Raw genomic sequence first — 15,420 nt, forward strand, 5'->3', positions numbered from 1 at the left:
GTTATTTCATATTTCCATTTTGAAAGTAAAGGATTTAGTGAATATTTCTGAAAAAATCATCAACAACATATCTTTTAAAAACTCTTCTTATAGGCGATAGAACTATCTAGTTCCAACAATCTCGACTTTTCACCCGCCGAAATGCACTTTAAGACGTTTAGTTTATCTCTTCAAACCGATGTATATACGATCATGAATGAAAAATGTAATCATGATTTCTGCAATCAATCGTCTGGAGGTACTACTTCAACATAATCGTGAATTAAATCCCCCTTATTTTTGTTGTAATCGATTTTATTTTGGATATGTGATAAAAAAAGAATATTAAATGAAGGTTTAATACTAAATTTATTTAACTCGTTGAATAAAAGAACATTATGCTCGCCATAGACTCGCATACAATGACACTATTCAGCGCGTTCAATAAATGTAAGATCACATAATATTGTTTTTATTCAACGAGTTTAATATAGTATTAAATCTACCCTTATTTAATATCCTGTATATATTATGTCGCATATTTACAACTTGTTTGCTTAGTACATGTTTCATTTATATGATTGTTATCAATGATCAAAATCATATCTTATATTTATCAGTTTGTAGTATATACTGATACAAACACATAACTATATTCAATTCTACCAAGAAAAATATTTATTAACCATTTGATAAAACCCAGTGTTATAAGGTTTATAAAAATACTGCAATTTTGTTAGTGTATTGGAATCGGCATATGAGTGATGCCTCCCCTTTGAACCTTTAAAACATTTGTAAGGTGGTGTATTGTTTTGTTTTACGATGCAAGGAAATCCCCTAGAAGCATTCATATATATAGCGTTGTCTAAAATTTCTCTTGGTACTTCCAAGAAATCTTGAACAGCATTCAATTCCTGCACAGGATTTGTTATCAACTTTTCACCGTCAACAATATGTATATTGTCCATCGGAAAATATTCTAACCATCGTTTTAAATGATTTACATAAAGACCTATGTTTACAGCTGACCATTTCATGTTTACAGTTCCGTTACGGCGTATTGCCATGCTTTGAAATGTTACCGTGGTATTGTATTCTCCTTTACTAACAGCTTGTGTAAAATCAGAAATAGCACGAGTAACTGGATTTCGCACAACTAGTATCAGTTTTATAGATTTTGACATATTGTTAATCCTTTCTGGCACTTCCTTCGTTATGAAATATCTTGGAGTTTTCTCAATCGTTAGTTGTCCATCATGAGTCTTTGGCATCTTTTGCCTAAATATAGAAAAAATATGACTTAATTCAAGACAATAATTCAAGTAAAAAGTATTAAAATTATTCCTCTCTCAAAACTATTGTCGAAGCTATTGAAACCGTGTACATGAACCAATGTTTAACTATCTCGTCTATGCTTAGATCAGCAAACACTCATTTTAAGCCGATGTTGACATTTTTATAGTATTAAGTGACAATAACGTTTTATAAAATTTTGATATTTTTGTAGTATTAAATATAAGAAGAAATTAAGACAATATATCTTCTCTAAGCGAAAAATAAGTTCATAAAACGGTTGCTTTTTTTTCTTAAAAATTACCTTTTTTCAAACGCACATGGATTTATAAGTATATTTATATAAGTGAAGAGAAAGCTAATTAAGTCAAATAAAGAAGTTATAAAGATATGCTGTATCTGATACATACTGTTTATTATTTGATATTGTGTTAAGTATATATAATAACAACAGTTATTTATAAAAATACTACAAATATCATTTATCACCTGTACCAATCAAGCCCCAAATGATAATATCTGTCAAAGAAATGAGGTTCTGGTCCTGCAGCTTTAATATTAGGATTTAATCTGAGATACTCGAGTAATGCGCGCGTTCCACATTTTTTAAATTCAATTATAATTGCGTCCGGTAACTTCCGAGTAAAATCCTTAGAATGCGTTCCAAAAATAGAGGTTTTTTATATTGACTTGAAAGCTGTTCTTCTATTTCTTTCAAATTGTCCATAAGGCGAATATTAAGTCCTTTTATTGAAAACTCCTTTTCCATTTTGTTGATTAAAGAAACGTTTGTATCCATATTGTTTTGCAATAGGATTAGAAATATACATACAAGCAGGAAAAGTGGAAAAGTGTTTCGAATGGTCAAAACTCTGTGACATTCAGTTTTTACTTTCATATCTCAATCTTCCATAAAAAGCATTTATTTATTCCGCTATCATAAAAATCATATACTTCGTGACATGCTTGTATTCCACTTTAAATCGTTAAATTATTGTGGACTGTATTTCTTCTGCCTTTTTATTAAGATCGTAATTCCTCTAAGATACCTGAGATTCTCATTCTTACAGTGATTGTTTTGTTCCACACGAGTTTTCATGTTGCTCTGTGAAGTGCTACAAAACATTTATTGGAGATCGCTTTATATTGTCAACGCGCTCGTTTAGGAAGTAATAGCGACTCTCAATGATTTCCAATAAATGACAACGATCTAGCTCAATGAATAAATTCAACATCCAATCAAAACTTGTAGAACAACAGTACTATTCATTGCCTTAGTACATACAATTATAAACATCTAATGAACAATTAAACTATTTTTACACAGTCATGTACAAAAATACAGCAAAGTTTTTATTGTGAAATGAATAAATGTAATATTGCACAAGTGCTTTTGTACATATCTATAAAATGCCATTATACTTCCATGTAACATAAATATTTCACGTTTTAGACAGTTGCTATCTGATAAACACAAACATATATATGATTAAATGGGGATTCTGGGTTTTGTTCACCGTTGCATTGTTGACTTGTAAATATGCAGATACAGTAAGGAGATTTATAAAAAGTCAAATGTATTTTTATCGTCATCATAAAAAAGTATAATAATGATTTCTGAGTGAGCAATAAGCACTGTTCGTAGATTAATATAAAAAAACAGAATGTCTGTATTTGACTTCGCAACTTTAATGTTGTAATAAACTTGGGTGGGTGAGTATATGTTTACTAGCAATTTTTATTTTTCCTGAGTAAGCAAAAACCACGTTCCGTCCCTTTATATGGTATAAAATGACTGAATTTTATGTTTTTGTTTACTTTGCAATACACTTTTATCATTTGTCGCAATCTTAATGTAAAGAAAATTCAATGTTGGTGAAGAAAGAAGAGGTGATCTAATATTTTACGACATGGAAATTGTGTTAGACTTTGGCTAAAAGCATGTGACACAAGATCTGTGTTTCCCCGAACAGATATGACAAAATTTGCTAAATGCATTAGGAGATTAAAGGTTGAATGCGTTATGGTAATATATTCCATAACGAAAAAGACGTATAAAAACTTCTTCGCTGTCTACGCGTATGACACATTAAATATTAGTTTTAGGGAGAAATTACTGTCTCACAATCTAAATCAAATTTTATGTAGAGATATAGAAGATCATATTTATATAATTTTAAGGTAGTGTTCCTATTTTACGCTAGAAAATGAAGTATAACTTCAGTTATATCTTGTATTTCTTCAAGGACTTAGCAAATTAAATGAACTTTTTAAGGCTTAATTTCTGCCAATATAATTGCGGATGTGTAAGATGTATTTGTATATCTAAAGGAAATTGTATTTGATACAAAAACTAAAGTTTGTATAGCCGTTGTATTTTTCAAATGATTTCTTAGAAGGATTTGTTTCTCCAATGCATTCCTACAGACGGAAGTACAAGGAATGCGCTTTGTATAGAATTTATTTATGCAAATATAATTGTTGCACGAATGCACAAATGTATTTTCTTTATGTTTTGTTACACAGGATAGAAACTCAGAATTCAAATATTACGAAATGCAGACAAGCAATCAAGAAAACAGAACACAATGATTTATCTATCATTTTCAAAAAGATATATATGCTTATAAGCGTGGTATTCCAGTCGTTTTACACCAAACTTAGTGGAACATACGCCCGACATTCTGTTGAGAATAATATATTGCTAGAGACATGATCAGGTTTATAGACCCTTTCATTTAAGACTGTATTCAAGTTGTCGCCCTTGGATGACGTCATTGGGGGATACGGTGGACAATGCCGATACGATTAAGTACAATAATAGAGGGATATAAAGAGCTTAATCCTTTCTCTTGTAAGATTGGCAGATTGAAATTGCCAAACTTATATGTAATTGAATAAGATATTACATAAAAAGGATGTTGAAATGAATAAAAATGTTTACTATAATAAGGTTAACGATTTGTTTTAATAGTAGACCATATTGCTGGGTAACTAACTGATCGTGATTACCATTTTCCTTAGATTCTTAATAATGAACACTTTACCAGGCAGTTAAATCGTACTTACTTGCTAATCCCAGAGATATAGATAATGTATCATATGTCTCTGCCAATATAAAATACCCAAAAGATATTTTGAGTTTCAAAAATGTAAGGATTCTGCCGTTTCGAAAAAACGGCTGCGTAATAATTAATTGCAATTTAAGATATTGATTTATTAAAAATCATTTTGATTTAAGCATAACTAAGACAAAGAAAAACAACAATATAAATGCATGTGTATGTTATTTCAAAAAAAATGTAAAAGCATAAAAAGTAAAAATTCTTTTGAATGTACATGACTGTATACTATGTTGTGTCGGCAACAAATGCACTCTCAAAAAATCGTACATCACACACATATATATTTAAGCTGGTAAAGTAATATTTTCAACTTGATACTTTTTAATTCATACTCTGCTTATCAAATATTGTTTAAAAAAAGTCACAAAAAAACAAGTTGTGAACACGTTCACAGAAATTGGTTATTAACTGAATCATAATTTTACGTATTTTTGACTGTGCCACTTGGTAGGACTCTTGATTGAGTATCAAATCAGTAAGGCATGACCAATAAAGTCCCTAGGATAATCCATAACAAAATTCGGACTATAATTATTTTGACAACAAACAAAAGTGACGTAATCTGATGTAATGTTATAACTCTAAAAAATGCACCCTGGTGTTTTATGATATCACAGCTAAGTGCCGCTTGTATATAGAACATGGGTACCTTGATAATTAATATGTTACAGCCCAGTGGCGCTTAAATCTATTTATCTATGAAATAAGTTACTGGGAAAAGGTCTTTATTTTTATAATCATAAGAATAGATTTTTGATATCAAAATTATCTCATTATCGTCTGGTGCGAATCTAAAATTATAAAAATCATTGCCACATGGTTTGCGTTCTTTCCGGAATATCAATAAAATTATATCCTTCACTGGTTCTTTGAAATATTTTTTTGTGCGGCATAATGAAACAGAACCAGTAAGTATTGACATAATGCATTCTGTTATTGTTCTATTAAAGCTTGAAAAACAATCATTAAAAGACATTTGCAATCTTATTTTCATGTTTGTCACAAATATGCCGGAATTTTCTAAATGACAGAAAATAACACAGAAAACTATAAAATGACCATATAAATTTATAATAGGCAATTTCAGTGTGTATGAGTGTTTTTAAAATATTCAAATTTGATTTAGTTACTAGCTTTTTATCCTGGCATTAGAGAAAATCTAGATGTAATAAACATATTCACTGAAATTTCGCTGTTTCACTCCGTAGCGAAAATAGCGAAAATAAATCTCAATCTTTGTTTTTGTATTTTTTTTCTATTGTCTTGATATTGAATTTATGTATACATGCGTAAATTTTTACATGTTATAATCATAACTGAACGATTAGAATTTACGCAATTAACTTTTCAATAAGCTTACATTCTATGCGGCCTGCATAGTTTTATCCCCCATTTACGTCACATCCGGTAAGGGAAGTAACTCTTCCCTGACTGTTATCGCTTAAATGAAAGGGTATATTGTTCAGTTTAAAATGATTTTGACAAATCGTAATAATCCATCTCTCTCACAGCATGTTTGTCAAATCAATGACAAATTTTAAGCAAATGCTCAAAGAAGTAATTTCAAAAAAAAATTGTAGCATTAACTATGAACGTAATTTACAATATTTATTTGTTAGTTGCATCATCTGACCGGAAATAAGCAAAATGCAACTCGTAAAAGTTATTGCAATGGATTAAAGCAAAAGAATTTTTGTTAAAACAATCCATCACATTCGAGCTCGGAAAGTATTTTGCTGTAAACTTAAGTTTAACCGTTTTTTTGGTGATTTGGTGGAATTGTGTGAATGCAAACTTCTTGCATTTCAGATTCGTTCCTGTTAATTTTGCACATTATGTTAATTACAGCTGACACAGGGGTGTCAGATTAGTCGCGAGGTTTAAAATGACGTCATTTGGACGCATGTAAGATTGAAACTGTCCATTTGGCGGGAATGAGACTTGCTCAAGCATTTTATCTGAACAATGAGATTGGTCTCGTCTTTGTTTTTTTTGTTTTTTTTTTTTGTTATTGCTATTGAAATAGATATAAGGAAAGGGAAAGCACAAAAAATGTAATCTGAGCTATCTAGTATCCATTTCAACATACTTGCCAGGTTCCAGTTAATATTCATGTCCTAAGTTTAGTTGTAGCCTTAACATAAAAACATATGTATATACATAACATTATACTGGATGTCGCCTGATTGAGGTCAAGGACGAATCCTAAAAAAAGCGTCTAGTTAAAACATGTTTCATTGCAAATGCGACTTTTGATATTTGATATCTACCCAATGTCTCTGAGAAGGTACTTGTGACATTTTCTATCAAAACGTTTTCTTTCTCTTTTTTATCCCGAAAGGTTAAACGTAATATGTTAAGAAGAAGAGGAACAAAATAATGTATGCACAGGACAACTTAACACTCCTTTTTAATTTGTTCTCACATACATTACCATAGCACCAGATACTGACGTAATTACATGCAAATACGTGCCTTGATGGGATTGTTTATGTTTCAAACCTCTAAATCGCATTTTCGTGTGATTAAAAGACCCCATTTAGTACCCATACGGACTGAGAGCCAACAATTGGAGGTTCGGTCCTTTTCGTAAATCTTTGTATTTCCACATTGCTAGATGGCATTTTGGTATATTCCACTTAAGCATAGAACTTTTTAACTAGTTATAAAGGCATGCGTATCTGTAATGATAAATACAAAGTCATTATAAAAAACTAAAACAAAAAGGAGAAGACTCGATAAAAAGATAAAGGTGCATTTTTTCCATGAATTAAAGAGCAGCTTCCACCTTTACGGGAACAGAATATGTTACGCTGCTAGAAAATTTTAAAATGATTTAAAGTCAATTAATATTTCAATTATTTTATAGAATAACACATTCAATTGATTTATTTTGTCATACAATTTCAACTACTTAACGTGTACTTTAATATCTGATATTTTATGCTCGTAGATGGCGGGAAAGATAACGGGTTTGTAATCGTATAACATTGAACCATTTTCTGCTAATGCTTTTTACAACTTTTGTCATATTTGTTCAGGAAAATACAGATCTTGTGTCACATACGTTTTAGCAAGTTTTAAAATCATTGCCATGCCGTCAAGTCTTCGATTTCCCTGCCTAACGCTTATATCGAGCTGAAGACATATTACAGAAAATTATCAAATACTATAATATAATACTAATTACAAGTACCTTACATGCATTACCAAGTAAGTGAAGAAAGAAATGTTATGTGCACCACTTCAGTAAACATTTTACGCTTGAATTAACCACGGAGTTAAATAATACAAATTCAAATAAATTAAAGTCTGCCAGGTATTTCAGTAATCAACGAATAAATCTATTAGTAATGCATCTTTATTCGCGTAAATATGTGCGTCTCTTATTCAGCATATTTATATAAATAACATTTACTTCAAAGACATTTGTAAGATTTTTTGTAAAACTTAATATATATAAAGTTCATGCATACAATATAGTTGTTAAACTTTCGTTACAGTGATGTTTTGTTGTATGTACCAACGTCTTAAAATTCATGAGATTTTTGTGTGATAGCAATTTGAATCCTAATTATAAAGTTTAAAGGATTTCGTAAAATGCTAGATTTTCCTGAGCCTGAGTCAACTGTGGAAAACCCCTAAGTTTTAGTAAGGAGGTTATTCTTGACAGCAATATAAAGTCCAAAGCTTTAAGATCTAACCAATAGAAAATGATTGCTAGAGGCCCGCATGGAAAGGTCACTTTTTGATCGGTGAATTATTCTCTCTATATAAAATGTCTTCTAGAATATTCGTGAAATGTACCATTTTCTAGAGCCAACTGAGGATCTGCGATTTGTTCTTTATCTTTATTAAGTCTCAAAACATTCGTAAAATGCACCATGTTGTTGAGCCAATAGTGAAAAACATATTTGGATTTTCAATTAGTTTACTTATTTTTATCATAAAGTGAATAGAACAAACATAAAAATATGATTTTTATATCCAAAAGAAGGCTTAAAGATGAAGATATATCCTTTATCTCTTGTTCAATGTCCTACTTTAGCGAAAAGTAGACCAAATATGTCAATTTTAAGATAAAAAACTTATAGCTAGGTTCATTTCATCACGATGCGGATGACAATGCTTAACACATGCTATGTTTGTAACAGACCTAGGCTTGTATTAACATATAATACATGTATAAACTTAGGATAGAATCAACATTAGATATAATCAAACTGTTATTCAGATTAAGACGGTAATACTGATTACCTGATTTTTTAAGATTTTATAAATCGATCACTCGATAAATCGATATCTTTATTTAAATTAAAAATCCCGATGCTCTACTTTCAAAGCTTTTAATTTTACTCTCATATCTATATTAAATGTAAACAATGCGCATGAAAATTCTAACAGTGTTAACATTTAGGAACTAAATTATTTACAATAGAAGAAAAATCAAACTTTATCAGTGTCAATATTTTCCCCATAATTAAAGCCCTTACACATCATTAGAGTATGGTTTTAAGACAAATTGTGTAACATATGTTAACAATAGTTCTCTTATTTACAAGTATATCTCACTAAGGATGGACAAGCTTTTTATGGATTCTTGACCTAGAAACGAAACCATTAGATAAGCCATTAAAATGGAGAAAAAAATAAGTGAATTTTATAGTCCCAGTATACAAATAAAAAACCTTTCAAGTTTCTGTTTTCTTTGATGCAGTTTTATTAAAATCCGGATTACATTTAAACATTTGTTATGTTCTCCTCGTTTATTACTACGCATTATAATAAATAATATGTCATTTCAATATCAAACCAATAAAATAAAAGCAAAAGGAAAGGTTTCTAAATATTTTGTGGGAATAACTGCAGACAGCCGTGTCCAATAAGTGTTGTCATGGAGTCTGCATAAAAACAATACTTCTTTTAGAATTTAAAAACTTAGGTTTGACCTCGGTTTCGTAAATTATCCGTCTTTTTCAAATACATTTTGAAGACGAATGTTGTTTAATATTACATATGCATATACGTTATCTCCAGCCGATATTGTTTAAAACATCAGACTTAATTACGCCAATATTTGCTTAACATTAAACAAACTTCAACCGTGTATAATTTAGTACCGCTAGGCGGGTCAATCACAAGCAGTTAATTCAGTACTACCAAACTTTGCACAAAGTAAATTTCATGAAAGATAAAAATAATGAACACTAACATTTGTGTAAAAGGCCAATATAACAAGTTCTGGTTGGTTTATATGCAATTTAAATCTTTTCCTCACGTTTGGCGGGCATTGAAAAAAAAATCATCTCGGTCAGACAATTTCAAGTGAACAGAATGATTTCACATTGTTCTCATATTATTACGGAAGTTTTTAATATTTATATTAAGGTAAATCCCAAAGTTGTCATTGTCCTGTCCCTGTATCCCTACTGGTTTTATTAAGTCATGAAATTATTTGGTTAAATGCATTTTACTCAAAATAATTCTTAATGGATTTACCAATTTTAACCAGCTGTTACTCGATGTTTGTTTTTGTTTCTTAGACTACTAAGATGATGTACTCATCCATAACGAAATCGACGGCGACATTATTCTGAGATATGCAATGATAGAAAACGTATTATATTCAAGTACATAAAATTCAATGATGATTACAGTCAGAATATATACTACTAAGCTTTGTTTGGTTTAGTTTGAGCGTCGATAGATATAACCGATGCAATTTTTTATTATCATTATACAAAGTCGTTAGAATAATGTTTTGATAACGTCAACTTCTATATTTTCCCTTTGAAAAGTTTCTTCTAAAAATATTAACTGAGGAGATTTTCTTGATGTATCACCTGTCCCTTGGACCACAAGAAAAACATTTCTGAAAGCACGATCATTTTATATATCGATTATTAAATGTAAAGATGACAGGTTTGTGGCTTTGGGAATATGTCTATATCCATCTAACTGGTTACGACAGAATGAATGAGTTTCATATACAACTTCTTATAGTACTTCAGATTTTGAACGGGTATGTTATTTTGTTGTGAGTAATGCTTCAAAGGGATCAGCCTTTTCCCAGATGTTTATACTTCACAACAGCAGGTGCCAAGTGTACGGAATGCCGTTAGGGCCATCGCCTATGAATGTGTTGATCTAAAACGCGATAGTCGATAGTACGATGGTGAAAACGCGAAATCACGAAACTACGATGGTGAAAACGCGAAAGCACGATGATGGAAACGCGATAGTACGATGATGAAATCGCGACAGTACGATACTACGATGATGAAAGCGCGATAAACTATCGTGTTTTCGACATCGTACTGTCGCGTTTTCACCATCGTAGTTTCGTGATTTCGCGTTTTCATCATCGTACTGTCGAGTATCGCGTTTCAGATCAAACCATTCATAGGCGATGGCCCTAACGGCATTCCGGAATGCCGTTAGGGCCATCGCCTATGAATGTGTTAATCTGAAACGCGATAGTCGATAGTACCATGGTGAAAACACGAAATCCCGAAACTACGATGGTGAAAACGCGATAGTACGATGATGAAAACGCGATAGTACGATGATGAAATCACGACAGTACGATGGTGAAAACGCGATAGTACGATGATGAAAGCACGACAGTACGATGATGAAAACGCGATAGTACGATGGTGAAAACGCGATAGTACGATGGTGAAAACGCGATAGTACGATGATGAAAACACGACAGTACAATGATGAAAACACGAAATCACGAAATTACGATGGTGAAAACACGATAGTTTATCGCGCTTTCATCATCGTAGTATCGTACTGTCGCGTTTTCATCATCGTACTTTCGCGTTTTCATCATCGTGCTTTCGCATTTTCACCATCGTAGTTTCGTGATTTCGCGTTTTCACCATCGTACTATCGACTATCGCGTTTCAGATCAACACATTCATAGGCAATGGCCCTAACGGCATTCCGTACAAGTGCCGCGTGGCAGCCGTAAAAAGTTTCCACGTACTTCACTTCAGTGTCGTTCTATTTTTGGTTCTTTGGGGATATTAACTGCAATATATTTAAGTGTAGGAAATTGAGTACCGCTCTTGGAAATTGAGTACAGCTCAAGCCGGTGCACAGGGGTGTGAAAAATGTAATTCTTTTCATTGTCACTCATGTAAGTACTCAATCGAACAGAGTCTGCAATTTTCATGTAATTTTGTTGTTTTAATATGCTTCCGAGGGATATCTCTTATTTCAGATTTTGATAAGAAGAAATATTAAACTATTGAAGTGTTACACAAGTTTTGTATTTGCAGTTTTTAAACTCGTTTCGATTGTTATACAATTTATCTACATAAAATGAAGGGAACTTATGCATAATTAAATTGCAATTTATACTTAAGTGACCATATTTGTGAGTGTAGCTTAATGTCCTCAGTCTGTCGATATATACCATTATAATGTTACTGCTTACTTTCACAGTTAAATACTTCAACTAATCAAACTTAGTTACAGAAAGAGTTTCAATTATGAAGTCAAATCGTTGATTAAAGGCAGAAGATAAAAAAGGATAATAACCTATCAATTTAGTGGGCAGGAGTTGACGCTATAAATGATGAGCTACAGTGTTCAGTGTAAACAGTAAAGCATTTGTTTTGTCTCCTCCATCTTTGATGTTCGAAGTTAGCAAATTATTTGTTTGTTGATATAAGCTGCAATTTGTATAATGTGGTCACCACTTAAAAAACAACAAACTTACATGAAAGACAAAATAATAATAAAGTATGTTCAAATTTTTCAGATAAGGATTTTAATTCGAAATTGCATTGTATATACATGTATAACTATTTATTTCACAAAGTTTATCAATCTCCACCGTTTCGAGGGGTTAACCCCTCTTTACCAAGGAGATCGAGTTTGCTGTTTGAAAAGGTTTTCAGTAAAAGCTTTAAAAGTTTCCTTCTTCATTTTGTCTTATTTCTGTTGTCGCTTTTTTTCTTTGGCTTAATATTCGTGATGACGCATTTTAGACATCGAAAATATCATCTTCGTTTAGTATAAGAGATACCTTGAAATTACAGTTGCGCGATTTATAAAACAATAATCTTAAACAATAATGAAAAACGTGACTTTCATGAGATACAATAAACTTTTTAAGATTTTAATTTAAGTTCAAATATAAGCTAACAAGTTACAATTCTTATAAAAAACGGATAATATCATTCTAAACTAGACTAATAAAAGAGCAATGGGTATCATATAAATATATTCTTTGTCAAAGATTTTAAATTATGCTAGATATAGAATAACGTATGGTGAAATTTTAATTTTTACATGTTTTGTCCTATTTCAAAGATATATATTAATATCATAAGTTATATATTAAATGTGTGTCTCAAGCTGTCTGGTTTTAAAGATAATCTGAATGAAAACAATATTGTGAAAAGCTATACCTATAACCGATTTAATTAAAAAAACATATTTAAAAAATTACAAAATATTTATGCTATGCTCGTTTTTGAGTAAAGTATTTTATATCACGGAAATTAAATGTAATTCATGAAAGTCTTACTCAATGTGTCTAATTTTAATAAAAGAATGTACAAACTATGTATGGCAGATGCATTTTATATTACGAATCAAGTGAATTGGTCGTTTTAAATGACACCATATATTCATAGTGTGGACCTACAGAGTCTAGAGTTTAATACATAACATATCTACTTTGTGAGAAGTCAAAATATGTTTACCATTTACAAAGATACTTTGCAATATTTTTCAAGCATCATAATTAAACATAGCACATCTTAGGTAAGTAGGTCAGCTGAGTATAGAAAATACCAGAACAGCATAAATTTAGAGATTACTAGACAATTAAAGGATACGTAAAACTGACTCGAGCTATTCATGCCGAACTTATGATATTTATTATAGCTTTATATTATATTTCAAACACTTGTTATTACTTTAATTAAAACGTTATCAACAATTCCTGTTATTAGATGATTTTAAAATTTATCATTATTTCATTTCAGCTTTCCAAAGGCAGTAAAAAATTGTACATACAACTTTGGCATTTGGCCTAAATAACTATTTAAAACACAGTGCCATTTTAGAATACAACTGTTATTTAAATTTTTAAGGAAATTTTATTGTAATATCCTTCTTTGTTTTTTTTCTTCTATCTACAACGTCAATTCAAACACGTTTTTCAATGTTTAGTGGTTCAAAAACGTGTTGGCATGATTATCCAAAATCTTTTGATATACGAAAAACAATAGTAATCAGCCAAATTATTGGAGAAACTTTACTAAGCTCAATTTTTTAATCAAAGGGAAACAACTTGCACTTTACGTAAAAATTTGACAATGCAGCATTGCTCCCCTTTCAACTTGATGGCTCCTTTGTACTGTCCGTAACAAGACTGTTTGTTGCCGGATGCCCGAACAATCTGGGCCTGGGAAGAATCTAGGGCGGGGATGTCCAGTGCACACGCCATAGACGGATGGTATTTAGTTAAAGTGTTGACTGACAAGGCAATCGAGCACAAGGAAGGACAGGTAACATTTATAGCGATTGCAGTTTTACACTTAACCAATTAAAAGCTATATTATTTAGAATCTATATAATAACATTATATACATGAACATTTTCATGTTATAGACAATTGTTTTGCTTTAATTTATTTCAGTGTTGTTTTGTTTTACTCGTGCTTCGGGATAATTGATTCCTGCACTTTTAAGTGTTGAAAATTGTGTACCGCTCAAGCTGATGCTAGGGGGCATGATGGATCTTGACATTTGCATCATTCCTCATTTACAGACTCGATCAAACCAAATCTGAAATGTTGATGAAATTTTGCTGTGATTAATGCTTCCGAGGGATTACTCTTTTTTCCAGACTTTCAAACACCTATTATTAACATTGTCCAAGAGCATGATTACATCAGCATTTCTCAATTGAGTCTTAATCGTTAAATCAGTAAATGGTGTTTTAACGATTGACATATATTCTTGTTATGTTTGCTTGTCACTTGTTTATTTTTTCTGGAAGCGTTCGTCACAAGAAATGTCGCAGCCTATGCAATGCCTGGTTCACACACAAGCGTTCGTCACAAGAAAGGTCGCAAACGATCTATTCAATGCAATTATATTTCGATGTTGAATAACACTGACATAAATGCTTCTTTACATCCGTATCCTATATCACAAAACATGACACAAAATAACCCTTGCCTAAGAATCCTGTATGGGACTTAATCGTATCAGAGGGTTCCTTAATGAAAATAGAATGTAGATGACTTTATGACAAAAAATATCAATAAACATAAACCATTTTCTAATATGAATTAAAATAGGGCTTAATATAGATCTTCGGACTGTTGTATTTTATAAACTCATTTTTTAAAGCGGTACGCCTCCAGATAAGTAAGAATATTTCAATACAATCAAACCTGAGAAAATGTACTAAGCTTTTAGGAAATTTAAAGTGAAAAGATTCAAAATTCTAGTAATATTTAACATGTTAAGTGCCATTAATGATCGATTTTTTTTAGTATTTATTACCATATTTCTACTTGGTTACTAACGCAGTATGAGCTGTTTGTGCATATTTTGACCTCTTTTTGGTATGATAATGTGTAAATTGTACACTTTTGGTAAATTCAATATATTATACTTTTAAATAAATTTCGAAATTTTCATGAAAATTAGCATGAATCTGGAGGCGCGCTGCTTTAACAGTGACTTATAGTATAAACATCGCTCTTCTTCCTGATGCTCGCAAATGGTTTCAGTATTTTGTTAATTTTCCTTTGTCTCCTTTCTTTTTTTTTTAAGAAAATCTTAATGGAGTTTACAATAGAACCGAAACAGGGGAAAAATAAAGCTCCGCATACAAAAGTGGTGTTAATGATCTTGTTTTTTCTTCCTATCTTTCCAAAGTTAAATATTAACATTCGTTTAAACTAAGTGAAACCTCAATTTAATATGTAACACAATAGTTTACTAAAAATTACATATTATATATTTTTTTAATCCATTCCCAAGAG

At 31.1% G+C, this 15,420-nt stretch overlaps 1 protein-coding gene across 1 annotated transcript; it reads right to left on the reverse strand.

Annotated features, from left to right (window-relative positions):
• Positions 1-641: 641 nt before the first annotated feature.
• LOC132724989 (heparan sulfate glucosamine 3-O-sulfotransferase 2-like) lies at positions 642-7,021 on the reverse strand. The gene is made up of 3 exons (XM_060709983.1): positions 6,944-7,021; positions 1,762-1,922; positions 642-1,257 (listed from the first exon to the last, which is right to left on the reverse strand). The coding sequence occupies exons 1-3, from the start codon at positions 7,019-7,021 to the stop codon at positions 642-644; spliced, it is 855 nt and encodes a 284-aa protein (XP_060565966.1).
• Positions 7,022-15,420: the final 8,399 nt, after the last annotated feature.

This window comes from Ruditapes philippinarum, unplaced genomic scaffold (assembly GCF_026571515.1).
Source record: "Ruditapes philippinarum isolate M1 unplaced genomic scaffold, ASM2657151v2 ctg732_1_1_1_1, whole genome shotgun sequence".
NCBI lineage: Eukaryota > Metazoa > Mollusca > Bivalvia > Venerida > Veneridae > Ruditapes > Ruditapes philippinarum.